We start from the raw sequence: 27,489 nt of genomic DNA, 5'->3' as shown, positions 1-27,489 counted from the left end.
TGCCAGTCAGGGTGGAGAGCCCAAGGTACCCCTCAGGAGCTGCGTGGGCTTGGATAGGCTTTGGCAGCCACTCTCCAGGTCTGGCCTCCCTTGCAGAGCCGGTGAAGAGCTTGGGAAGGCAGCCGGCTGAGTTGAGTTCCTTACCTGGCGAAGAGGCGGGGCGGGGCGGCCGTCAGGGGAGGGGCCCAGGTGGAATCCCGGGCTGTGATTGGTCGGGGCCGCGCCTGTCTCCATGTGCCGCGCGTCCGAGGCACAACATTCAAGCCCGGGGGGCGGGGCCGGCGCGCGCTTGGAGGAAGCAGAGGCGCTGCAGCTGCGGGGCGTGGGGGCGGCGGCTTCGGAGGCCGAGGCGGCGGCGGTGGCCCTGACCAAGGCACCGGCACCGCAACCGGGAAAGCGCTCGGCCGGGACCCCACAGGAGGCCCTATGGAGGTGGCGGCTGGTGGAGGCTGCGGCGCGGGGCCGCCGTTGCTGCTGAGTGAGAGCGAGCAGCAGTGCTACTCTGAGCTCTTCGCGCGCTGTGCAGGCGCTGCGAGCGGGGGCCCGGGACTTGGACCCCCCGAGGCTACCAGGGTCGCCCCCAGCACTGCCACTGCGGCCGCCGGTCCAGTGGCCGATCTGTTCCGAGCGTCCCAGCTGCCACCGGAGACGTTGCACCAGGTATGTCTCTGCGCTCTTTTATCCCTCTCGGGTCTGTGGGGACGGTGTCTATGGAAGAATGGGGCGACAACGACCATTCGCGGGGATCTAGAGGGCGGCGGCCAGGGCGGGAAAAAAGGGGGGTGCTGTGCAGCCGAGGATGGCGGCGACGCCCTTGTCCCCGGGGACAGCAGCCTCCTCTGCAGCTCTCCTCCTCACCCAGTGCTTGGGTGCGCTCTTCGTTCCTTGAGAGAGTCCAGCACCCCTGTCGTTTCTGGGGGTTCTTCAGCCTCCCAGACCCAAAGTTTGCCCTGTTCTGGAAGTGATGTTTGTTTTGGCTGCTGTCTGCTTTAACCTCTGTTCCTTGCTCCTGCCCCTCCCTTTGTTGACTGCACACTCAGGGTGCCTTGCTGGGATTTGAACTTGAAGGGTGTGTACATGTGTGTCTGTATGGCTCTTGGCCTAGGACTACATGTTGTCCTCTCTTTATATTTGTGACATGTATCTGCTACATACATTTGCTCAGTAATGTGTTTCTGATTATTAGTGTGAAACTGCAAAATCTTAATGCCCAGTTGTAGAGCAGGGACTTGAGGCTGCAAGAGAAGGGCATTGGTCAAGTCCAAAATAAGTTCCCCATTTGGGCCCAGGGCTGGACTCAGAAGTATATAGCTGTACTTTCCTATTTTATTGTTCCTTGACTTTGACGTGGAGTTACGAAACAAAGGGTGTCATAGCTTCTTTCTGCCCGCCCCATACCTGGAAAGGAGGAAGGGATGATTCGCAGCAGGTGCTGTTTTTGTTTGGTGCTTTCCTTGAAGCTTGCAGAAAGACTGCTTGTTAAGCCTTTTGTCTGTCATTTGTTGTCACCAGCAGTAACTGGTGATAAAAATGTTACTATAAAACCCCAAATATAAATCTTCACTTCAAAAGCAATAGTGTGAAAGTTATTAACACCAACTGAATATTTACAGTGTCGAGCAAGGCTTTCAAATGTAGTTCCTAGGGAGTGCTGAGGGCTTTATGGTTTGCTTGCCATATCATTCATTGCCTTTGTGGGGTTTTGCCTTTTTGTCTGTCAAGATTGGTTTATACTGCTGGAGCCTACATATATGCTCATGTGTTTATGAGTGTGATTTGAGCCACTTGCTTCACCTTTTTGAATTTAGGATTTCTGAACATGATTAGTATTCATAGAATTTGGCATGGCTGTTTTTTTTTTTCCCTGTAGAATTCCTTGATAAGAAGATAGGTCAGTCACTGCTGCTGAGCAGTTGAGTTGCACAAGGTGATGAGGAAGTAGTGTTCTGAAACAAACTGTAGCTCTTATAGTGACTTCAGGATACTCACGAGCAGAATACATTTACTACATTGCTGGGGCAAGGCACCCAATAGGTGGGCTGGGCATGTGGCAGGGGTTATTTTGTAGTCAGTAATACATCAAGTGTGATAAGAGGAAGGGGGCATCTGAGAATTGGTTGAGGTTTTTTCAGGAATTGGAGAGGGGGCTTTTCTGTGTGCTAACAGAGGCTTCCTTGAAGTTGACATAATTGAAAAAGACCTCAAGGTACAGGGACTTAGAGTGGAAAACTGTACACCAAGACTGTTTCAGATGTTAGCAAAAGAGGCCATTCCTAGATTGCTTGTAGGAAGTCTGAGCTTTATGCTCCCTTACTAACTCCAGAAAATCAACCGTACTCCCTTTAACTTAGTAAAATTAGAATAGCCCACTACTCTTGGTACAGTGTAAAAATTAACATTTAAAGCCACCCTGAACTTGGATAGGTAATCAAAGTTGGCATCTAGTGGCCATCTAAGTTTTGTCTATCACTTTGGTGCTTTGTCTAACTTCATTGATTTCACCTCATTAGAGTATTAGCTTTTTAAAAACAAATGTAGAAAACTTTCCCCTTTCCCTTCTAAACAGGAACCTGTAAGTTCAGATTTAACTGGCCCAACAGGTATAACTGCTCAGATCATTGAGACAATAACAAGACCTGGTGGTTTCTATGGTTAATGGCCAGGTTTTCCTCTTAATAAGCATACAATTAAGATTATTATAATCTACGGCTGGGGATGTAGCTCAGTGGGTAGAGTGTTTGCCTAGCATGCACAAAACACTGGATTTAGTTCCCAGCACTGCATAAAAATTGGACGTGGTGGCACATGCCTAAAGTCTCAGCTCTCAGTAGGTAGAGGCAGAAGGGTCACAAGTCAAGGTCATACTCAGGTAATTTGAGGCCAGCCTGGGTAAATGAGAACTTGTCTTTAAAAAGAATCTTATTATCTATTAATAAAGAAGAAAATCTGGCCAGGAGTAAATGCCCTATAAAATACATAATTTTACTGGGTGATTGTGATGTATTCCAGCACTTGGAGGCAGAGGCAGAAGGATCTTTATTAGTTTGAGGCCAGCCTGGCCTACAGAGCAAGTTCCAGGACAGCCAGTGAGGTTACAAAGAGAAACCCTGTCTCAAAACAACAACAACAACAACAACAACAACAAAATCTTAATTTTATTTCCTTTTAGAAGCATAAAATAAACTACTGCAGCTGGGCGGTGGTGGCTCACACCTTTAATCCCAGCACTCTGAAGGCAGAGACAGGCAGATCTCTGAGTTCGAGGCCAGCCTGGTCTTACAAGAGCTAGTTCCAGGATAGGCACCAAAGCTACAGAGAAACCTTGTATCGAAAAACCAAAAATCAAACCAAACCAAACGAAAACACAATCCCCACTGCATCTATTATTTAGTTTTAGAAGTAAACCTCCAGATTATTGTAGGGTTTTCTCCAATTTATATAGAAATATTTGTATATACTTATAAATTGTATGCATAACATTTTATATGTGGGATTTAGATACCTGTACACTTATCTATAAAATATTAACACTTGTTATGGTTAAGAATCTTCTAAAGATCCATGCATTAAAGGTTTGGTTTTCAGGATGATGTTGTTGGGAGGTGATTGTAAGCTTGAGTGGGCATAGGAGGTCCTTAAATCACACAATAGATAACTCCAAATGACAAACTTAATATTTGACTTAATGAATTGACAAACATGTAGACTAGTTTATAATGTCCACTTTTATATGGTATCACTCTCTAGAGATGCTGCTCATGTTTCAGGCTGATAGTTATAATTGGTTGTCATTTTTATGGTAGGTCATCCTTGGGCATCAAGATTAGTTATAAAATTCTGTTCAATCTATATTATCAGGAGAAGTCATTGAATGGGGGAAGAAGCCCAATAAGTAGTATCTGTCACATTTGGATTGTGGTAAAGAAGTATTTCCAGGCTGTGAGAAGTAGTTTTTGTTTTTTTTTAGATTTATTTATTTTTTTTATGTTTACACATTTTTTTCTGCATGCATGAATGTGTTCTCTGTCTCTCTCCTCTTCCCCCCTCTCTCTCTGTCTCTGTCTCTCTCTGTGTGTGACTGGTGCCCACCAAGGTCAGAAAAGGGCATTGGATTCCCTGCAATCTGCAGGTACAGACAGTTGTGAGCTGCCATGTGGGTGCGGGGGATTGAACTCTTGTCCTTTGCAAGAGCAGCAAGTGCTCTTAACCATTGAGCCAGCTCTTCAGCTCAGTTGGGGATATTTTGAAAATCTCTGTTCCCAATCTCTTCGCTGAGAAGTCATTAATTTGAACTCAGGGTCTCTCATAGCCCAAGCTGGCCTCAAATACACTATATTGCAAAAGTTGACCTTAAACTCCTGCCACTACCTCCCAAGTGCTGGGATTACAATGTGTGTCACCACAAGTCACTCATTTAAAAATTAAAAAAAAAAAACTTGAAGAAACTGCTTATTCACTAAGGAAATCAACAAAATCCCGATCAGGAAAAATTTCCTGTTATGAGTGAGATTATTCGCCAGAAACATTTTTTCTTATAATTTTTAAATTATTTTATTTTTGAAGTAATACAATTGCATTATTTTCCCCTTCCTTCAAACCCATATGCCATGCCCTGCTCTCGTTCAAATTCATGACCTGTTCTAGCCATAAATAAAGGACATTGGGCTTATAATGCATGTTCCTAGAGAAGCTAAGTAAGAAGGTGACCCCAAAGACAAACACATAGGCATCCTCATGAATATTAACCTTCATCAGGCGATGAAAGGAGACAGAGACAGAGGAGCACGGGACAGAAATCTCAAGGTCCAAATCAGGAGCAGAAGGAGACGGAGCACAAGCAAGGAACTCAGGACCGCGAGGGGCGCACCCACACACTGACACAATGGGGATGTTATATCAGGAACTCACCAAGGCCAGCTGGCCTGGGTCTGAAAAAGCATGGGACAAATCCGGACTAGCTGAACATAGAGGACAATGAGGAATACTGAGAATTCAAGAACAATCGCAGTGGGTTTTTGATCCTACTGCACGTACTGGCTTTGGGGGAGCCTAGGCAGTTTGGATGCTCACCTTAGGAGACCTGGATAGAGGTGGGCGGTCCTTGGGCTTCCCACAGGTCAGGGAACCCTGATTGCTCTTCGAGCAGAGCAGATGAGAGAGGGTGACTTGATCGGGGGAGGGGGAGGGAAATGGGAGGCGGTTGCGGGGAGGAGGCAGAAATCCTTAATAAATAAATAAATTAAAATAAAAAGAATTCATGACCTGTTTTTGAATTAATTGTTGTTACATGCATATATCTATTTGTACATACATATATCTTCCAAAATACAACCAGCTCAGTGTGTATAATGTTACTTGTTTTCAGGACTGGCCATTTGGCATTGGGCAACTAATCAATGTGCTCTTCTCCAGTGAAGATCCTCCTCAGCATTCCTCAGTTGCTTTAGTTTCTTGTATAGAGTTTAGGCCTCTTGGACTTTTCCGTCATCTATGTATATTGTTGTTGTCTTTGGTCAGTTCATGTTGAGACATGGTTGTAAGATATTGTGGGTGTAGCTTCTGAGGGTGCTAGGAGACAGCCTCATAGAAAACTCCCTGAACCTCTGGTTCTCAGAATCTTCCCACTCTCTCTTCCACAGTGATCTCAAAGTGTTAGGTGCTGGGGCGTTTTACAGATGTATCCGTTGGGACTGGGTTCCACAACTCTGCACAATGATTTGTGGTTTTCTCTAATGGTCTCCATCTGTTGTAAAGAGAAGTTTCTTTTTTTAAAAATGTATTTATTTATTAAAGATTTCTGTCTCTTCCCCGCCGCCGCCTCCCATTTCCCTCCCCCTCCCCCAATCAAGTCCCCCTCCCTCATCAGCCCAAAGAGCAATCAGGGTGCCCTGCCCTGTGGGAAGTCCAAGGACCACCCACCTCCATCCGGGTCTAGTAAGGTGAGCATCCAAACTGCCTAGGCTCCCCCAAAGCCAGTACGTGCAGTAGGATCAAAAACCCATTGCCATTGTTCTTGAGTTCTCAGTAGTCCTCATTGTCCGCTATGTTTAGCGAGTCCAGTTTTATCCCAGGCTTTTTCAGATCCAGGCCAGCTGGCCTTGGTGAGTTCCCGATAGAACATCCCCATTATCTCAGTGTGTGGGTGCACCCCTCGCGGTCCTGAGTTCCTTGCTCGTGCTCTCTCTCCTTCTGCTCCTGATTTGGACCTCGAGATTTCTGTCTGGTGCTCCAATGTGGGTCTCTGTCTCTGTCTCCTTTCATCGCCTGATGAAGGTTAATATTCAGGAGGATGCCTATATGTTTTTCTTTGGGTTCTCCTTATTTAGCTTCTCTAGGATCACGAATTATAAGCTCAATGTCCTTTATTTATGGCTAGAAACCAAATATTCCCATGTTCCTCTTTTTGGGTCTGGCTTACCTCACTCAGGTAGTGTTTTCTATTTCCATCCATTTGCATGCAAAATTCAAGATATCATTGTTTTTTACTGCTGAGTAGTACTCTAATATGTATATATTCCATACTTTCTTCATCCATTCTTCCACTGAAGGGCATCTAGGTTGTTTCCAGGTTCTGGCTATTACAAACAATGCTGCTATGAACATAGTAGAGCATATACTTTTGTTGTATGATAAGGCCTCTCTTGGGTATATTCCCAAGAGTGGTATTGCTGGGTCCAGGGGTAGGTTGGTCCCGAATTTCCTGAGAAACCACCACACTGCTTTCCAAAGTGGTTGCACAAGTTTGCATTCCCACCAGCAATGGATGAGTGTACCCCTTTCTCTACAACCTCTCCAGCAAAGGCTATCATTGGTGTTTTTTATTTTAGCCATTCTGACAGGTGTAAGATGGTATCTTAAAGTTGTCTTGATTTGCATTTCCCTGATCGCTAAGGAAGTTGAGCATGACCTTAAGTGTCTTTTGGCCATTTGAACTTCTTCTGTTGAGAATTCTCTGTTCAGTTCAGTGCCCCATTTTATAATTGGGTTGATTAGCCTTTTACGGTCTAGTTTCTTGAGTTCTTTATATATTTTAGAGATCAGACCTTTGTCAGTTGCGGGGTTGGTGAAGATCTTCTCCCAGTAAGTGGGTAGCCTTTTTGTCTTAGTGACAGTGTCCTTTTCTTTACAGAAGCTTCTCAGTCTCAGGAGGTCCCATTTATTGAATGAGGTCCTTAATTTCTGTGCTGCTGGGGTTATACGTAGGAAGTGGTCTCCTGTGCCCATGTGTTGTAGAGTACTTCCCACTTTCTCTTCTATCAGGTAAAGAGAAGTTTCTTTGATGAAGGGTTAGAACTACACTTATCTGTGGGTATAAGGAAAAATACTTAGATGTATTTTGGGATTATGCTGGTTTAGTAAAGTGGTTTAGTAAAGATGGTTGGAGACTTCCATCTAAGATCTGTGACTGCACCTGAGGAGTTATTTGGTTAGGTTTCCAGTACCAGGCATAATTTTTTTCTTGTTGAGTAGTTCAGTTAGAGACTTGTTTTAGTTACCTCTAAGATATGAATATCACTACTGTACCTTTGGGGTTATTGTGCCATGCTGGATTTTTTTGTGGTTCATTGTTAGCCAGAGCTATTTTTTAAAAATGCAAATGAGGGGCTGGTTCAGCACATAAGAGCACATACTGTTTAGTTCCCGGCATTCATGTTGGGTGGCTCATGACCCCCTGTAACTACAACTCCTTTGGGTCTGATATCATCTTCTGGCTTCTGTGGATACTATATTAATGTGCACCCTCACATACATACATACTTTAAGATAAAATCTTTAAAATGTAAATGAAACAACTTATTACTTCTGGTTCTTTAGATCACATCATTTTATAGTTAGCATGTATTTTATCGAGACAAGTTTTCATTAGTAGTGGCTAGCCCTGAGTACCCAGAAGTGAGCCTCAACTCTTCTGTCTCAGTCTCTGGAGCTCTGGGATTCTGGTTGTGTGTCACTGTAACATATACTTGAGTGAGATAAGAGGGTAACACACTAAAAGCCATTATGTTATAGTACTGTTTAGGAATACTGTTTGCAATAGTGTTTATTTTTCTTTTTTGAGACAAAGTCTCATGTAGTCAAGGCTGGTCTCAAACTCACTATGCAGCTGGAGATAATTTTGAACTCCCTATCCTCCTCCCTCCACTTCCCAGGTTTTGGGATTACAAGCATGTACTACTGTGCCAAGTTTATTTTTTAAAAGGAGAATAGATGCCAGCAGATACAGCAAGTACCAGATTTAATACCAGATCCAAGGCACTGTCTGGTTAAAACAATATTAAGTATGGTGCAGATAGAGCCATGCCTGTTTGCCCAGCTTTAGGGAGGCTGAGGTAGGAGGATAGCAAGGTTGCAACCAAGTTGTTTTGCATAGTGAGACAATACTTCAGCATGCATGATTTAAAATTATTTTCTACTTTTGTTATATACATAGATTCGTCATATATCATATAGATTATCAAGAAAACAAAAATATTTTTATGTTATTTCAGTTTAAAATGAGACATTGTATTCTTTGAGACAACCTTCTGCTTCTGCAAACTTGTTTTTCCTCTCATTGTTATTTTTTTTGGAACTTGTCCTTCTTGACACATGCCCCGTCAGTTCATTTATTTCCTTTTGAAAACTTTATTACCCACTCTTACAGTGAGTCATCATTGTGATATTGTAGAGAGAGATCCTTATGCCAAAGGAAAGTAAGCCGCCTTCCTGATAGATGCACAGTGCCACACAACTGGGGGATTGTTGTAAACACACATGAACATTAAAAATACCCGTAGGTACTAGAATGCACGCTGACATTCTTTAGGTTAACAGTGGCCTTTTAATCTAACTGGGCATTCGTGGACTTTCTTTTTTCATTATTTAGAGACTGCTCTATTAGTTTCTGTAATCAAACTCACAGAGATAAGACTTTAAATATTTAATGGGAAAAAACCTTAAGTTTAACATTTCTAGACCAATAAGGCTATTAATTTCTGTACAGTGCCAACTCAACATGGCAAACTGGAGTACTTTTTTCCAAAGATGATAGCACAACTGAAGTTTCCAAAAATTCAGATTTACACGATATGTACTCATGCATATATATGACCAGTAATATTAGTATGCCATGCATCAATAGCAGCAGCAATAGCTTCTCCAGGTTCTTCAGGCATCTGAACAAAGTTGTAGCGTCATCCAGTACATTCCATTAAGAAAAAGAAATGTAGAGGCACACCATTAATCCCAGCACTCAAGGGGCAGAGGCAGAGACAGGTGGATCTCTACGAGTTCAAAGTCAGCTCGATCTACATAGTGAGTTCCAGGTCAGCTGAGGCTGCACACCAAGACACTGTCTCAACCCCTGTCCCCTTCCCCCAAAACAAACACACACCACATCACACACCCCCACACCCCCACACAGCCTACCACCACCACCACCACCATTCCATAAAACTGCAGCACAGTTCTGTTACTGTTTTTAAATTTTACATTCCCCTCTTCAACACCCTCCATATTCCACCTTCTTTTCCAATTCACACGACTTCTTTAATTATTCTCTCTCTCTGTGTCTCTCTTTGTCTCTCTCTCTCTCTCTCTCTCTCTCTCTCTCTCTCTCTCTCTTTCTCTCTCTCTCTCTCTGTGTCTCTCTCTCTGTGTCTCTCTCTCCTATATGTACATGTGTTTAGGGCTGACCACTTGGGATTGGATAACCTATATCAGGGGGCTTAATCCCAGGAGAAAACTGATTCTTGCTCTCCTTCTTCTGTCCTTTTGTTCTCTCTCAGCAGCCATTCCTTGCTTATCTATAGCTCTTCCTCTAGAGGTAGGGCCTTGTGGAATTTCTGCCATCCACATTAGAATGTCAATTGGTGCTATTATTCAGGTCTTGTTTATGCAACCAAAATCTTGAGATTTCATAGGTGCAGTTTCCCTCTCACATAGAAGGGACAGTCTGTTAGCAGGTGTCCTGATCCTCTGGCCCTTTCAATCTTCCCATTTCTTCCTCAATTTTCCTAGAGCCTTAGGTGTAGGTGTTGTGTTATTATTGTACCAATTGGAATTGGCACCTTGTACTTACTTATTTTCTGCATTTTGGCCATTTGTGGATCTTTGTAGTATATACTCTGTTTTCTGTAAAAAGAAGCTGCTGTGCTGAGGTGTGAGAGCTACACTTGTCTGTAGACAGAAGGTAAGCATTTAGAATACAGCTAGAAATTATATTGATTTAGGAAAAATGGCAGTAGTAGGTTGTTCTCCAGGGTCTATGACTTCTCCAGCCATGGATAGTTGGCTAAGTTTATAGTACCAGACATGAAGTCCTTCATATTGAACATTCCTTAAGTCTAGTTAGACAGCGTTGTTACCCCCAAGATAAAAGTGCTGTTATTGTACCATTGGGGAAATCTTGCAGGGCCAGTCATTGTTGTGGTTCACAGGTTTAACAGCTGCCTAGGACTATTGATTGCTTTTTTTCTCTCTTGGCAGCTTACCCAGCACCTTCTGATACTATGAAAGCTAGTCCTGGTGGGGGAGGGGGAGGCTTTCTGGTAAAATACAGCTTATGTATTCAGCAATGGGGATTTATCTTCAACTTCTGGGAGGCAACCAAGGGCAATAGCAATACACTATATTGTTTAGGGAGTCTCTTGGATTACCCTGACCAACAACTAGAAAGTAGGTTTTTCATGCCTGATGCTGGGGTTTTTGTTAGATGTCTATGGCTCTTGCAGGGAGCATTATTACTCCATGTAGCACAACTCCACCTAAATGCTCTCTGTGTTTCTCTCTCTCTGTGTATGTACCTGTAATACACACATCAATATAAGGAATAGATTTTAAGTAAGCTTATAAAATGTTTCATTATGGCTTTTTTGTTTTTCCCTGTGTATTCCTCCTGGTTGTCCTGAAACTCACCCTGTAGACCAGGAAGCCTTGAACTCACAGAGATCCACCTGCCTCTGACTCCTGAGGGCTGGGATTAAGGGCATGTGAGAACACCACCGCCCGACTCCTTGCAGCTTTTAAAAACATCCTTGGTATTATTTATATCTCCTACATTCCATTCCCTCTGTATTATTCTCCCTCCTCCATCCCCAGTTAAAGACCCCCAGTTTTCCTCTTTTCCCCTTTATAGCAACCCTGTCCTACTCTCCCCTGCTCTCTCATTGGCCCTCTCTATTTTCTTGGCTTCTGCAGTTACTCCAGGTTATATACTCAGATCTAAAGATTTAGATAGAGTTAAGATACACATGAAGAGAGAATATGTGGCATTTGTCTTTCTGGAGTCTGGGTTACCTCACTTAGTATATTGTATATACTAAGTTATAGTCATTTACCTGGAAATTTTCAATTTTCTTTACTGCTGAACTTAGAATTCCATTGTGTATGTCACTTATTGTTATTATTATTATTAAATAATTCCACCTTCTCCCCTCCTCTCATTTCTCTCCCCCATCCTCCCACTTCCTCTCCCCCTCCCTCTTCAGTCCAAAGAGCAGTCAGGATTCCCTGCCCTGTGGGAAGTCCAAGGTCCTCCCCCCTCCATCCAGGTCTAGGAAGGTGAGGATCCAAACAGACTAGGTTCCCACAAAGCCAGTCCATGCAGTAGGATCAAAACCCAGTGCCATTGTCCTTGGCTTCTCAGTCAGCACTCATTGTCCGCCACGTTCAGGGAGTCCGGTTTGATCACATGCTCCATCAGTCCCAGTTCAGCTGGCCTTGGTGAGCTCCCATTAGATCAATCCCAATGTCTCAGTAGGTGGGTGCACCCCTCGCGGTTCTGACTTCCTTGCTCATGTTCTCCCTCCTTCTGCTCCTCATTTGGACCTTGGGAACTCAGTCCAGTGCTCCAATGTGGGTCTCTGTCTCTATGTCTATCCATCACCAGATAAAGGTTCTATGGTGATATGCAAGATATGCATCAGAGTGGCTATAGGATAGGGCCATCTCAGGCTCCCTCTCATCAGCTGCCCAAGGAACAAGCTAGGGACATCTCCTTGGACACCTGGGAACCCTTCTAAAGTCAAGTCTCTTGCCAACCATAAAATGGCTCCCTTAATTAAGATATATACTTCCTTGCTCCCATATCTACCCTTCCTCCATCCCAACCCTCCCATTCTCCCAAGCTCTCCCCATCCTCCCCTTCTCACTTTCCTCTCCCCATCTCCCCTTACCCCCATCACACTCAACCCCCAAGATCCCAATTTTTGCTTCACCAACCCTGCAATGGATAAAGGTCTGATCTCCAAAATATATAAAGAACTCAAGAAACTAGACTTTAAATTGCTAATCAACCCAATTAAAAAATGGGGCACTGAACTGAACAGAGAATTCTCAACAGAAGAAGTTCAAATGGCCAAAAGACACTTAAGGTCATGCTCAACTTCCTTAGCGATCAGGGAAATGCAAATCAAGACAACTTTAAGATACCATCTTACACCTGTCAGAATGGCTAAAATAAAAAACACCAATGATAGCCTTTGCTGGAGAGGTTGTGGAGAAAGGGGTACACTCATCCATTGCTGGTGGGAATGCAATCTTGTGCAACCACTTTGGAAAGCAGTGTTTCGGTTTCTCAGGAAATTCGGGACCAACCTACCCCAGGATCCAGCAATACCACTCTTGGGAATATACCCAAGAGATGCCCTATCATACTACAAAAGCATTTGTTCAACTATGTTCATAGCAGCATTATTTGTAATAGCCAGAACCTGGAAACAACCTAGATGCCCCTCAATGGAAGAATGGATAAAGAAAATGTGGAATATATACACATTAGAGTACTACTCAGCAGTAAAAAACAATGATATCTTGAATTTTGCATGCAAATGGATGGAAATAGAAAACACTATCCTGAGTGAGGTAACCCAGACCCCAAAAGATGAATATGGTTGTACTTACTCATAAGTGGATTCTAGCCATAAATAAAGGACATTGATCCTATAATGCATGAGCCTAGAGAAGCTAAATAAGAAGGTGAACCCAAAGAAAAACATATAATTATCCTCCTGGATATTGGATGTGTATGTCACTTTTTTTAAAAAATTTATTTATTTATTAAAGATTTCTGTCTCTTCCCTGCCACCGCCTCCCATTTCCCTCCCCCTCCCCAATTAAGCCCCCCCCAGCCCGAAAAGCAATCAGGGTTCCCTGTCCTGTGGGAAGTCCAAGGAACCCCCACCTCCATTCAGGTCTAGTAAGTTGAGCATCCAAACTGCCTAGGCTCCCACAAAGCCAGTACGTGCAGTAGGATTAAAAACCCATTGCCATTGTTCTTGAGTTGTCAGTAGTCCTCATTGTCTGCTATGTTCAGAGAGTCCGGTTTTATCCCATGTGTATGTCACTTTTTAAAAAGCGCAAAACCGTGTTGGTTGTGGTGGTGCCTGGTGGTAGGCAAATGATGAAAAGGATGAGAGGAAGGGAGATTATGAGTCTCAGGCCAGCCTGGGATACCTTTTTTCTTTTTTTGCTGCAGGACCTCTTGTCAAAGATGAATCAGCAGATACAACCCCAAACAACAACAAACCCCACAAAATCTCAAACAGATAGCTACAATAATGTTGTAGACTGTGCTATCCTTAACCACTAAGGCTCGGCACCATTAATCTACATCTATAACCTTATTTATCCCCTTCCTATTATTGTAAAGCAAGTCTCAGACATATATTTTATAAGTTTTACTTTCAAGAAATGAACCTGGGAGTGGGCAGGAGGAGATGGGAGCATACAGTGGTTTAAGATGGGCAGCAAAGGTACCTATAGTCTGTGGTTAAATGGTGTCTATAAAATATGTGGGCCACCAAACACAGTTAAGCATCCTATTTCTATAAAAAGTACTGACATTATTGTGAAATGTTGGTTACATGCATAATGAAATGCTCAATTTCGGTTGGCGAGGCTAATAAAAATAAAGACGTGGCTGGACGGTGGTGGCACATGCCTTTAACCTCAGCACTTGAGAGGCAGAGGCAGGCCTGGTCTACAAGAGCTAGTTCCAGGACAGGCTCCAAAGAAAGCTACAGAGAAACCCTGTCTCAAAAAACAGAAAACAGCAACAAATTTTTTTTTAAAAAAATTAAAAAGAAATAAAGATGTTGAGGGTTGCCAGGCATAGTGGTACAAACCTATGACAGGTTGAGGCAGGAGAATTACCTCAACTCCGACTCCAGCCTGAGCTACAGAGACAGTACTAGGCTGGCCAGGACTACATACAGCCAGTCAAGACAATACAGCAAGACCGTGTCTCAAAGTATATGTTATTTTCACCATCCAAATTGACAAAGTATTGAATTGGACCCAAAGTTTTGCTGTTTAGGTTTTTTTTGCAGTGGTTAAACCTACCTCTCACACATTAGGAGAGTAGTCAATCATTGAGTAGCATTCTCTGTACCCACATGTATTTTCTACTTCTTTTTCTGACCTCCTTTGAGTTAAGAGGAAAAACAACTGACCCAAAGAGTAAAACAGAAAATATTTAGGAAGATAGGCGTACCCGTCTCCTTGGGTTAAATGGTAACCCTCACAATGGTTTTCTACATCAAGCTATTGGCTGTGGGTGATGGTCTTGAGAACTGATTTGTAATAGTTGGGGACATATAGGCAAAGAACTTTTTAAGTCAGAATACCACAGAGCTAATTGCACATTCATATGTACTGCTTGCTGTACTGCTCACAATAGCCTGGAATTGGAACCAGCCTAGGTGCCCACCTACATGTGGCTAGATAAAGAAAATGGAATTTTTTTTAATGTAACTATAATGAGAAATGAAATTGTGGCATTTGCAAAAAAATGGATGGAACCGGAAATCAGTATGGTAAGAGAAATATGCTAGACTGAGAAAGAGAATATGTGTTTTCTTTCCTGCAGAATCTAGATGTTTCTTTTTAGTGCACGAGTGTGTGTGTGTGTGCGTGCGTGTGCGCATGCACATAGGGGCTAGAAAGGGGGTAAAAGGGAGTAATGGAATACATGTGCCATCAAAGCAGAAGAAATATAATCTGCTGGGAACAAGGGCACCAATAAGGCGTGGACAGGGGTGATAGAGGAGAACATTGAGGAAAGGGGATGACCAAAAACAAAGTGTCTTTATACATAGCTATGAGAAATACAATAACCAAGTATGGTAACTTAAGAAATTAATTAAAAAAGCAAAAATAAACTTTAGAGAAAGCAATAAGGAGATCAAAAAGTAAGCAGCTGAAGTCCAGAAATAAAAGAGCTTTGAAAACTGCCCTAGTTTCACACTCCTAATTTGGGACTGGCCTGTTTAAGAAAATAGAAAATTGGTTTTGAGGGAATCTTGAGTTATTTTGCTAATTATTTGAAACTTCCACAAGCTAGCTTTTAGTTCCTCCCCCAAATCTTAGTTTTCTGTAGTCAAGTACCTTGTATTTTCTATTAGAAGGCAGAGACAGGGAATTGCCATGAGATAGAGGACTGCCTGGGTGACACAGTTAGACCCTGTCTCAAAAAACAGAAATTATTTTTAGATTATGCATTTATCAGAGATATATTAAAAATGGATTATAGTGAATAGACATTGGCTGATCTTATTCATTGTGGTAAAAGCATATATTCTGCCACATATTTAGTTTTTATTGTTTTGATGGTTTATATTTCAATATGGTTTTCATAGTCTTATGTGTTTTATTTTAAATATTTTATGCATTTAAAATATTATTTTTAAAAGATATCCACTATGAAAGTATCTGGGACAAATATTACATGTTTCAAAATTACTGCCTTTAAATAAAAGTTTTTAGTGCAAAGTTAAGAAGCCTTGCTTTGAAGAAGTTGCGAGGTTTTAGGTGTAGAATTATCTGTTCTTCTAGCTTATTGTTGTCCAAGTTGGGAGTGAGGTTCTGTAAGGCTGCTGTGCTTCTCTTGCTTCCAGGAAGCCTAGAGTTAATGGATGCTCAGTTGCTTCCTCAGGTCCCTGGCAGTCATTGTAATCCCATCTCTGAGTTGTGCTCAGATGGGCAGGATGAGGACAAAAGAGTTAGGACAGACTGTGGAAAGCCACTCTGGAGCAAGTGCCAGCTGCTTAGAGGGCTTATTTTCTTTATGCTCCATGTGAGATCCCTTACCTATAACAGACTGGAAGGCAAAAGGCGTTTGACAGGTTTGAGAAACTCAGCTATCCTCTACATCAGTGGTTCTCAATCTTCCTAATGCTGAGATCCTTTAACACTGTTCCTCATGTTGTGGTGACCCCCAACCATAAAATTATTTTTGTTGCTAATTCATAACTGAGTTCCAGGGTAGCCAGGACTACTATACAGTAAAACCCTGTTTTGAGAAACAAATAAATACAAACGAAATTTGTTTATCAAGCAAGGCCTGGTGGTACAGATATAATCTTGTAATTGAGGGCATAGAGGCAGGAAGATGGTAAAGTCAAGGCGTCGATTGGTTACATAGTTTAGGTTAGCCTGAACAACTTAGGTAAACTTTGTCTCAAACATTCAAAATAAGGTTTTTAAAATATTGGGGCTATAGCTCAATTGGTGGAGTGTTTGTCTAGCATGTGTGAGGTTCTGGGTTCAACCCCACGTATTGCAAAACATTTTATTTAAAGGCACTCTTTTTGAAACATGTAACATTTGTCCCAGATACTTTCAAAAGGACATTCCTTACCACAGTAGTCTCTTTGTCTCTCCTAGTTCAGAATCAGCCTTGTAAAAAACAGATGTCAGAGCACCAACAGCGTTTTACTCTCGTAGGCATTTGGTGTGCTCTGTCTTTTGAGTTTATCTTTGGAATTATTTCATGTTTCTCTTTTATATATATAGTGTCTGTGTGTCTGTGTGTGTGTGTAGGCCAAAGAATAACTCAAGGAATTGGTTCTCTCTTTCCATCATATGGGTCCTGGGGATTGAACTCTGAATGTTAGGCTTGGCAGTAAGTTCCTTTATCCACTGAGCCATATCACTTTTCCTGATACTAGTTTTTTTTTCAGGAAGTTTCATATAGTTTTTGTTGACCCTGAATTGGCCTTGGAGTGGAGGGTGATCTTAAACTTCTAGTCTTCTAGTCTTTTCTCTCCACCTTCCAAATGTGAGCACTACCATACACAACTTGGAAATGTTTTATTATTCCTTGTTTGCACATATTTTGTACTTTCATAGTTCTAATATCGAGAGATGGCAATAAGAATAATCAACGTATCTGGGTTGCCTCACTCAAAATAATGTTTTCTAGCTCCATCCATTTTTCTACAAAATTCAAGATGTCGTTATTTTTTTCTGCTGTGTAGTACTCCATTGAAAACCAGCCTACAAATCACAACCCCAAAGAACTTAGACAACAATGAGGACAGTAAGAGAGACTTACAGAGATCTAATCTACATGGGAAGTAGAAAAAGACAAGATCTCCTGAGTAAATTGGGAGCATGGACCTTGGGGGAGGGCTGAAGAAGGGAGGGGAGAGGCAGGGAGGGGAGCAGAGAAAAATGTAGAGCTCAATAAAAATCAATTAAAAAATAAAATAAAAAGAATAATCAATGTAAATTTTAATGTGTGTATGCTTTAGCCTCTTAAATTATTCTTTGTTCCAAATCAAAGTTTATTTCTATTTTATGTGCATTGGGATTTTTGCCCTGGGTGTCTAGTCCCTAGGAACTGGCATTACAGACAGTTAATGAGTTGCCATGTGGGTGCTGGGAATTGAACCAGGGGCCTCTAAAGAACAGTCAGTGCTCTCAACTGCTAAGGCGCTTCAACTCCATCCAGATCAAGGTTTTAATTATTTTGTTTTTATATTTATTTACTTTTTTATTTTTTATTTTTTGGATTTTCGAGACAGGGTTTCTCTGTAGTTTTTGGTGCCTGTCCTGGAACTAGCTCTTGTAGACCAGGCTGGCCTCGAACTCACAGAGATCCGCCTGCCTCTGCCTCCCAAGTGCTGGGATTAAAGGCGTGAGCCACCACCGCCCGGCTTTACTTTTCATTTTTTAAAAAAGAAAACAAACTATTTTTTTTCATTTTACATACCCAATCCAAGTTTCAACTCCCTCTTCTCTTCCCATTTCCTCCACTTACCTCCCACCCGACCCCCATCCACTGCTCAGAGAGGGTAAGGCACATTGCTTTGTGGAATATCCAAGGCCCTCCCTACTATATCTAGGCTGAGCAAGGTATACATCCAAAGAGAATAGGTTCCAAAAAGCCAGTACAAGCAGTAGGGATAAATCCTTGTGCCAGTGACCCCTCAGTCTGCCCCAGCCATGCAACTGTCAACCACATTCAAAGGGACTAGTTTGGTCCTGTGCTTGTTTCTTCCCAGTACAGCTGGAGTTGGTGAGCTCCCATTAGCTCAGGTAAATGGTTTCAGTGGGAGAACCCATCATGGTCTTGATCGCTTGGCTCATATTCTCATTCCTCCTACTCTTCATCTGGACTTTGGGAGTTCAGTCCAGTTCTCTGATGTGGGTTTCCATCTGTTGTTGGACGAAGGTTCTATGGTGACATTTAAGACAGTCATCAGTCTGACTATGGAGCAAAGTCAGTTTGGGCACCCTCTCCTCTATTGCTTAGGGTCTTAGATGGGGTCGTTCTTGTGGGTTCCTGGGAATTTCTCTAGAGCCAGGTTTCTTGCTAACCATGCAATGGCTCCCTCAACCAAGATCTCTCTTTCCTTGATCTCCAGATCAAGGTTTTTAAACGTTAGTGCTACAGATACTTTTGGCCTGAGAAGTTGTTGTAAGGGGCTGAGAGGGCTGTCTTGTGCGTGTAGAATGTCTGACATCTGTGATCTCTACCCACTTGATGTCATTCCTGATATTGTGTTAAAGGAGGACTTATTGTTTTCCTATCAGTTCTATAGATGTTGGATTTCTTGATTAAAGGCATGATTACATGTATATGTCTCAGTGAAGGGTGTGGTCTGTCTCTCTCTTTCTCCCCCTTCTTCCTTTATTGATTTTTAGAGACAGCATCTCATTCTGTAGCTCCAACTGGCTAGAAACTCCCTGTGTACATTAGACTGGGCTTGAACTCTTAGCAGTCCTCCTGTTTCAACCTCCCGAGTGTTGGGACTATAGACATGAAGCACCGTGTCCTTCTGGACCATTTTCTTTTTTAAATTTATTTCTTATTGATTTTTTAAAGCTCTACCCTTCCTCTCTTCTCCCCTTCTACCCTCTCTCATGGTCCCCATGCTCCCAATTTATTCAGGAGATCTTGTCTTTTTCTACTTTTCATATAGATTAGGTCCATGTATGTCTCTTTTAGGATCCTCTTTGTTGTCTAGGTTCTCTGGGATTGTGATTTGTAGGCTGGTTTTCTTTGCTTTATGTCTAAAAGCTACTTATGAGTGAGTATATATGATATTTGTCTTTCTGGGTCTGGGTTACCTCACTCAATATGATGTTATCTCGATCCATTCATTTACCTTCAAATCTCAAGATGTCATTTTTTTTCTGCTGTGTAGTACTCCATTGTGTAAATGTATCACATTTTCCTTATTAATTCTTCAGTTGAGGGGCATTTAGGTTGTATCCAGGTTCTGGCCATAACAAACAATGTTGCTATGAACATAGTTGAGCACATGTCCTTGTGGCATGATTGAGCATCCTTTGGGTATATACCCAAAAGTGGTATTGCTGGGTCTTGAAGAAGGTTGTTTCCTAATTTTCTGAGAAATCGCCATACTGATGTCCAAGGGGGCTGTACCAGTTTGCACTCCCACTAGCAATTCAGGAAGTGTTCCCTTTACCCCACAACCTCTCCAGCATAAGTTATTATTAGTGTTTTTGATCTTGGCCATTTTTACAGGTATAAGATGAAATCTCAGAGTTGTTTTGATTTGCGTTTCTCTGATGGTTAAGGATGTTGAACATTTCCTTAAGTGTTTTTCAGCCATTTTAGATTCCTCTGTTGAGAGTTCTCTGTTTAGGTCTGTACCCCATTTTTTTTTTACTGGATTATTTGTTCTTTTGATGACCAATTTTTTGAGTTCTTTGTATACTTTGGAGATCAGACTTCTGTCTGATGTGGGGTTGGTGAAGATCTTTTCCCATTCTGTAGGCTGTCATTTTGTCTTGTTGACTGTGTCCTTTGCTTTACAGAAGCTTCTCAGTTTCAGGAGGTCCCATTTATTATTTGCTTCTCTCAGTGTCTGTACTACTGGGGTTATATTTAGGAAGTGGTCTCCTGTGTCAATGCGTTCAAGTATACTTCCCACTTTCTCTTCTGTAAGGTTCTGTGTGGCTGGCTTTATGTTGAGTTCTTTGATCCATTTGGACTTGAGTTTTGTGCATGGAGATAGATACGGGTCTATTTTCATTCTTTTACATGTTGATATCCAGTTATGCCAGCACCATTTGTTGAATATGCTTTCTTTTTTCCATTTGATATTTTTTTCTTCTTTGTCAAAAATCAGGTGTTCATAGGTGTATGGATTAATATCCAGGTCTTCTATTCAGTTCATTGGTCCTCCTGTCTGTTTTTATGCCAGTACCAGGCTGTTTTCAGTACTGTAGCTCTTTTGTTTGTCTGTTTGCTTGAGACCTGGTGTTCACTCTGGACTTCAACTCACATTGCTGTCCACACTGACCTTCAACTTACTGCCACAGCCTCCTGAGTAGTTGGAATTACTGGCAAGTACCATGATGCCCAGCTGTAATCCTTTTTAAACTCTTCTGAAATAGAAGTAAATGGAGTACTCTCAAGCTCATTTTCCTAGGTCAGTGTCACCCTGATACCAAAGTCGGATGCAGAAACCACAAGAAAGAAAACTAAAGGTCAACATTGCTGATGAATACACACACAGCAATCTTCACTGAAACACTACCCAGCTGAATCTAATGGCATATTCAAAGGATCATAAACCATGAACAAGCAGAGTTTATCTTGGAATACAGGCTTGCTGTACATACACAAAACAATGTGATACATTATAGCAACAGAAGGAATGGTAAATGGTGGATAGTCATTTCAATAGATGTTTAAAAAGTGTTTCACAAAGTTCCACATCCTTTCCTGATAAAAGTTTGCAACAAAATAAGTATTGAAGGAAAAATTTCAACATAATGAAGGACATTTATAGAAAAACGTCCACAGCTAATAATCAAAATCAGTGCTGACAACTTAAAGCTTCTCTTTTTGAGATTCTATTCATGGTGAGGATACCCATTTGGAGGTGGTGCACACCTTTATTTATTTATTTTTTAATTATTATTTATTTATTTATTAAAGATTTCTGTCTCCTTCCCTCCACCGTCTCCCATTTCCCTCTCCCTCCCTCAATCAACTCCCCTTCCCCCATCAGCTCGAAGAGCAGTTAGGGTTCCCTGCCCTGTGGGTAGTCCAAGGACCTCCCACCTCCTTCCAGGTCTAGTAAGGTGAGTATCCAAACTGCCTAGGCTCCCACAAAGCCAGTACGTGCAGTAGGATCAAAACCCAGTGCCATTGTTCTTGACTTTTCAGCAGTCCTCATTGTCTGCTATGTTCAGCGAGTCCGATTTTATCCCAGGCTTTTTCAGACCCAGGCCAGCTGGCCTTGGTGAGTTCCCGATATAACATCCCCATTGTCTCAGTGTGTGGGTGCACCCCTCACGGTCCTTAGTTCCTTGCTCATGGTGCACACCTTTAATCCCAGCAGTCTGGAGGCAGAGGCAGGTGGATCTCTGTGAGTTCAAGGCCAGCCTGGTCTACAAAGAAAGTTCTAGGACAGCCAGGGCTACACAGAGAAACCCTGTCTTGAAAAACTAAAAACCAACCAAGCAACCAACCAGCCAAACCAGTAACTAACCAACCAACCAAACAACCAACCAAAAACCCTAACAATCAAAAACCACAGTTTGGACAATTACTAGCAAGAAGAGTCAGGCAAGTCAGGTGTGATGGTCAAGCCTGTAACCATGATGCTTGGAAGGGAAAGGCAATAGGATCAGAATTTCAAAGTATGGTTTAACTATACAGCAAGTTAGAGGCTTGCCTGAGCTATATAAGATTCCACTAAAAAATAAGAGTGGACTGGAGAAATGGCTCAGTAGTTAAGAACACTGATTATTCTTCCAGAGAATCCAAGTTTAATTCCTAGTACCTAAATGGAGGCTCATAACCATCTATATAACTCCTAGGAGACCCAACACTCTCTTCTGGTCTCCTTGTGTACTTTATACATGTGGTGCACAGACATACACAGGCAGAAAAATCACACACAGAAAATAAAAATGAAAAAAATTTAAAAAAGATCAATAAGGGGAAAGAAAGAGATACAAAATTCCATCTAAATCTGAGAGGAAGAGTAAAATTGCCCTAATTTTTCAATGACATGATTGGAGAAAACACTCAAGTTTTTTAGAATTAATAAATGTATACGATAATGTTGTTAAAACACCAAATTAACACAAATTTAGTTGCACTTTTTGCAGCAGTGCTGGAGGTCAAGTCCAGAGCTTTATGAATTCTAGGTATGTAGTCTCTACCCCTGAGCTGTATCTCCAAGTTTTTTGAGATAGGGTCTCTTTATGTAGCCCTGACTGGAACTCACTATGTAGACAATGCTGGACTTAAACTCACAGAGTTCTGCATGTCTCTACTTCCAAGTGCTAGGATTAAAGGCATGGACCACCATGCCTGATTTATATATAGTTCTACGTATGATAATCTTAAAAAGAAAGAAAAATTAGTTAGGAATGAATTTCACTGGGGAAGTGGAAGATCCAAATGCTGGAAACAATAAACACTGTGAAAAATCTAATTTGAAAGGTATTCTGTACTTTTAGATAGGAAAAATTACTATTGTTAAAATGTTCACGTTAGCTGGGGCTGTAAGCCCAGGTACTCAAGAGGTGATGGTAGAAGGATCAGGAGCTCAAGGGCATTTTTAAATTACATAATCAGTTCAGGGATAGCCTGAGCTACATGAGAGCCCTTTCCCACCAGAAAACCCAAATAAAGCATCCATATTATCCAATGTGATTTATATATTTAATGTAATCCTATACAAATTGAAGAGTTGTTCATAGAAATAGAAAAAAAAGCTCTAAAATTCTTGTTTATGGAGACCCAGAATAACCAACACAGTCTTCAGAAAGAATGCCAAGTTTTAGGGACCTGCTTCTTTATTTCAAATTCTATCAGAAGGAAGTAGGTAATCAGAATGGCATAAAGACAGACTTGTATGCCAACCGAACAGACTAGCCATCCCAGAAATGAATTCAAGTATATTTGGTTAATTAGGTTTTGAGAAAGCCACCAAGGACGTACAATTTGAAGGACTATTTATCAGTAAATTATGGGGGAAACTGGATATTTACAGGTATTATAAAGAAGAAAACCAGACCCTCCTTTTATAACATACATAAAAAAATCAACTTAAGACTTTTTTTTCATATTCAAAAGAACAATAGAAGTGGGTAAAAAGAACTAAATATAAAAGCTGGGACTGTAAAACTCATAAGAGAAAACATGGAAGGAAAGATGTTGGCTTTGGCTATTTGTGTTTGATACTGAAGTTTTACTGTGTAACCCAGGCTACCTCAAACTCTAGACCCTTCTGGTTTTGTCTCTGGAGTACTAAAATTATAGGTGTCTATCACCACATCTGCCTTTATTCCTTTTTGCATAAACATACTTTTCTTTTCGTAGTATAAGGGATTGAACTGAGAACTCTTCATATGGTAGACAAAGTTCCAACCACTGAGTTATATCCTTAGCCTAACAGTGATTATTTTGAACATCATGCCCAAAGCACATACAACAGAAGCAAAAATAGCAAGTTGTTGGGGCTGGAGAGATTGTTCAGTGGTTAAGAGCCCTTGCTGCTTCTCCAAAGGACCTGGTTTCAGTTTCCAGCACCCACGTGGTAGCTCACTAGCATCTGTAGTGCATATACCTAGATGCAGATTAATCATTTCCTAGATGCCATAATCATTTCATGATATAATAGAATAAATCTTTTAAAAATAATAAGTTGTTCTTCTCAACCTAAAGGACTTCTTTACTACAGAACAACAAAATAGACAAATAGACAGTTTATGAGGCTGGGTATGGTGGCACTGGGAGGCTGAGGCATGCAGTTCTCTGTGAGTTCAAGTTTGAAGCCAGCCTGGTCTATATAGTGCATTTTAGGACAACCAAAGCTACATGTAGAGAGACTCTAGATCAAAAACAAGCAAACAAAAAACAAAAAAGCAAAAAAAAAGAAGAAGAAGAAAACCCACAGATTGTGAATTGGGAGAACATATTTTTGAACCATATATATGATAAGAAGTTCATATAAAAAACAAGTACTCATACAACTTACTACCAGGAAAACAAGCCAATTAGAAAAAATAGACAAAGGTCTTTCTCAAGTAAACAGTTTGCCCCCAGACAACACACAAATGGGCAACAGGAATGTGAAAAAGCATTCAGCTTCAGTAATCATTAGCAAAATAAAATCAAAACCGCTGTGCGAAATCACCTCACAACTCTTCTAAAGGGTAATTATCAGAAAGACAAGTGATGACACACTGACAAGAATGTGGAGAAAAGGCAACCTTGGTAGATGATTACTAGTAGACTAGTATAGCCATTATGGCAAAGAGTATGAGGCTTCCAAAAGAAAACTAGAAAGGCAATAAGTAAATGGGGTAGGGGTTGTAGCTCAGGGGGGACAGCATTTTTTTTTTTTAGCAAACTCGGGGCTCTGAGTTTGCTGCCCAGTGCAATACATACGCACATGCACATGGACTGCCACATGATTCTTCGATTTCTCTTCTGTGTGTTTAAGAAAAATGTGCTCTCATGAAGTGATCCACAGCCAAGCACTGGGCTGAACTCCTGGAGTCCAATCAAAGAGAGGGAGGAGGGATCATATGAGCAAAGGGGGGGGTCAAGATCATGATGGGGACACCCACAGAGACAGCTGACCCGAGCTAGTGGGAGCTCACTGACTCTGGACTGACACCCGGGGAACCTGCATGGAACTGAACTAGACCCTCTGAATGTGGGTGGCAGTTATGTGACTTGATTTGTTTGGGGGTGGTGCCCTTCTAGCAGTGGGACCAGGATTTATCACTGGTGCTGGGGGCAAGAAGGACTTGGTCCTGCCTCAGGCTTGGTATGACAAACTTTGTGGGCTCCCCAAGGGGTACCCTCTATGGAATAGATGGGGGTGGGGTGTATGGTGTGTGGATGTGGTGTGGGGGAAGGGAAGGGAGTGGGAACTGGGGTTGGTATGTAAAATGAAAAAAGTTTTAAATTAAAAAACAAAAACAACAAAAGAGAAATCTTTCAAATGTTTCTTACAATTTCTTTTCACAATGGCTGAAATACAGAAGCAACTTAACTGCTTGTCAGATGAATAGATGAAGAAATTATGACATACACATACATATGTCCACAATGGACTATAATTTAGTCTCTCAAAAGGTTATGTTACTTGTGACAATATTGGTGAACCAGAAGGAAATTAAGCTAAGTGGAATGAAATGATGTAGACACAGAAAGAAACCTACTACATGATCTCATTTGTATGTAGAATCTGAAAAAGTTGAGTACATAGAATTGAGCCACAGCTAGTAGGGTCAGGGAAAGGTAGGAAATAGGGAAGAATGTAGGTCAAAGGGCACTACAAACTTGAATTTATGTAAAATAAATAAGCCTATAAATATAATATGTAGCAGGATTTTGGTTAATATGTTGTATATTGAAAATTTACTAAGAGAGTAGATCATTGGCCTTCCCACTGCATACACTTATCTGTGTGCGCACACATACCAGCATGCACAGATGCTGACACATGCAGCGGTAACAATGGAAGGTGATGGAAATGTTACTTGACTCTAGTTATCATTTCAGTATGGATATGCATGCCAAAGCATCATCTTGTATGCTTTTAATTTATACAATAAAAATAGGTGTAGGTAGATGTCTATACTGAGGACTTCTTAGTGTCTTCCTTAAGCCCACTAAAGCACCAATCTGACATCCTCATATATTTCAAAGGCAAATGCAAAGAAATAGCTTTGTTCTCTTTTGCATTTTTTACAGATTAACATATCTTCTGGAAAACTTGTTACCATGGCAACAAGTTTTATCTATCTCTGTAGTGTACTGCATAAAAATAGCCCTTTGTGTTGGAGAATGATGCTAGTGACAGGTGGCTGGGTGAATGTATATCAGGATGCTTTGTCAGGAGCAGTTTCCCAACATTCCATTGTTTAAAGTTGTGAAATCAAAATGAGTATTGATTTTTTACCTCTCAGAATGTAACTTTATCTAGCAAATGCAGGTGCTGGAGCACTGGCACTCTGTTTAATTATGAATTACAAGCTTTCCTTTGTAGGTTGGGGCAATATGATTGAAGCTACCCCATGGTGGTGAGTAACAGTTTTTCCCTTCTTTTGTTGGTGATATAGGCTGTGGAAAACAAGGTAGGGGCAAAATTTTCACCTAGAACCCAATGTCTTAGATTGTAGGTCGCAACCCTGTATGGGGTTGTGTAACTGAATGTGCAATAACAAAAAATTAATTCAGAATCAAATATGCAGTGTATCCTAGGTATTTTTGACAGCACTCACCCACGTTGTATTGCTTGCCTTCACTGCAGTCTCGGTTCTGAACACACAGTGTACGCCTTGTACTCTATGCCCACCACACAGCCCTAACGGATGCTGCCTATAGCAATTAGACTCAGATTTGAGACTCTTGTGCGTTTTGAACTGTAGTGGATTTTCTCCCTGCAAGTACAAAGTTCTCTGTGCTTATAGAAACAGTAGTTTAATTATGAAAAACAAAGACTTTAAAAAATATTTTCTTACTACCATTATTGGGCATGTAAGTATCAAATTAACATATCTTTGGATTATATTGTGTTAGAATGTTTAACTTTTAAGCAAGGAGCAGTGACTCATGCCTGTAATCATAAGACTTGGGAAGTAAAGGAAGTAGGATCAGAAATTTAAAGTCATGTCATCCTTGGCTACATAGCAAATTAAGAGACCGATCTGGCCACATGAGATAACACACACACACACACACACGAATGAATGAATGATTTTAGAAATTGAGTTGCTGCCTTGAATTGCATTAAAAAATCATCCAATGAATTTTGACTTGCAATTGGGGCAGAATTTTTAAAAATTTCTGAAATTTCTTTGTCATACCTTTTCCATTTTGTACTACATTTTTATGTGAAGCAGCATTCTCAGAATTGGCAATGATCATTTGTGTAAAGTGTTAAGGCGCTCTGTGTCCTGCAGTATCAAATATTCCTCCAGAATTTCATTTTGTGTAAAAACAAGCAAGCATATCTATTGCATTAGCTTGCAAATTTGCCTTTGTCTTGAACAAATGGTAAAATTATACCAAATAACTATTTTAAATTAAGTTTACTTGTGATTTATTACCAATGAATGTTTGAATTGTAATACTATTTAATATGCATGCATACTTGGGGTTATCTAAAAAATTTTTGGGCAGAAGGGTCAACAGTGGCAAAAGTTGAAGAAGCCCTCTCTAAGAACACCGGGTTCTGTCTAAGTACCTTTTCACTTCTAAACCAAGAAGTAGGA

At 41.3% G+C, this 27,489-nt stretch overlaps 1 protein-coding gene across 14 annotated transcripts in view; it reads left to right on the top strand.

Moving 5' to 3' along the window:
* Positions 1–275: 275 nt before the first annotated feature.
* Reps2 (RALBP1 associated Eps domain containing 2) overlaps positions 276–27,489 on the top strand; it is a 274,896-nt gene continuing 247,682 nt past the window's right edge. For 13 of the 14 annotated variants that reach the window (XM_075956743.1, XM_075956736.1, XM_075956741.1 and 10 more), the window contains exon 1: positions 286–660. In XM_075956743.1, the coding sequence (XP_075812858.1) occupies positions 427–660 (234 nt within the window). In that variant the 5' untranslated portion in view covers positions 286–426. Of the gene's footprint in view, positions 661–27,489 lie in introns of all 14 variants that reach the window. The other variant, XM_075956744.1, reaches the window with a different exon arrangement.

This window comes from Microtus pennsylvanicus, chromosome X, assembly GCF_037038515.1.
Source record: "Microtus pennsylvanicus isolate mMicPen1 chromosome X, mMicPen1.hap1, whole genome shotgun sequence".
Taxonomy (NCBI): domain Eukaryota; kingdom Metazoa; phylum Chordata; class Mammalia; order Rodentia; family Cricetidae; genus Microtus; species Microtus pennsylvanicus.
The sequence above is the reverse complement of the archived record's forward strand: the minus strand, read 5'-3'. Positions and strand labels throughout refer to the sequence as shown.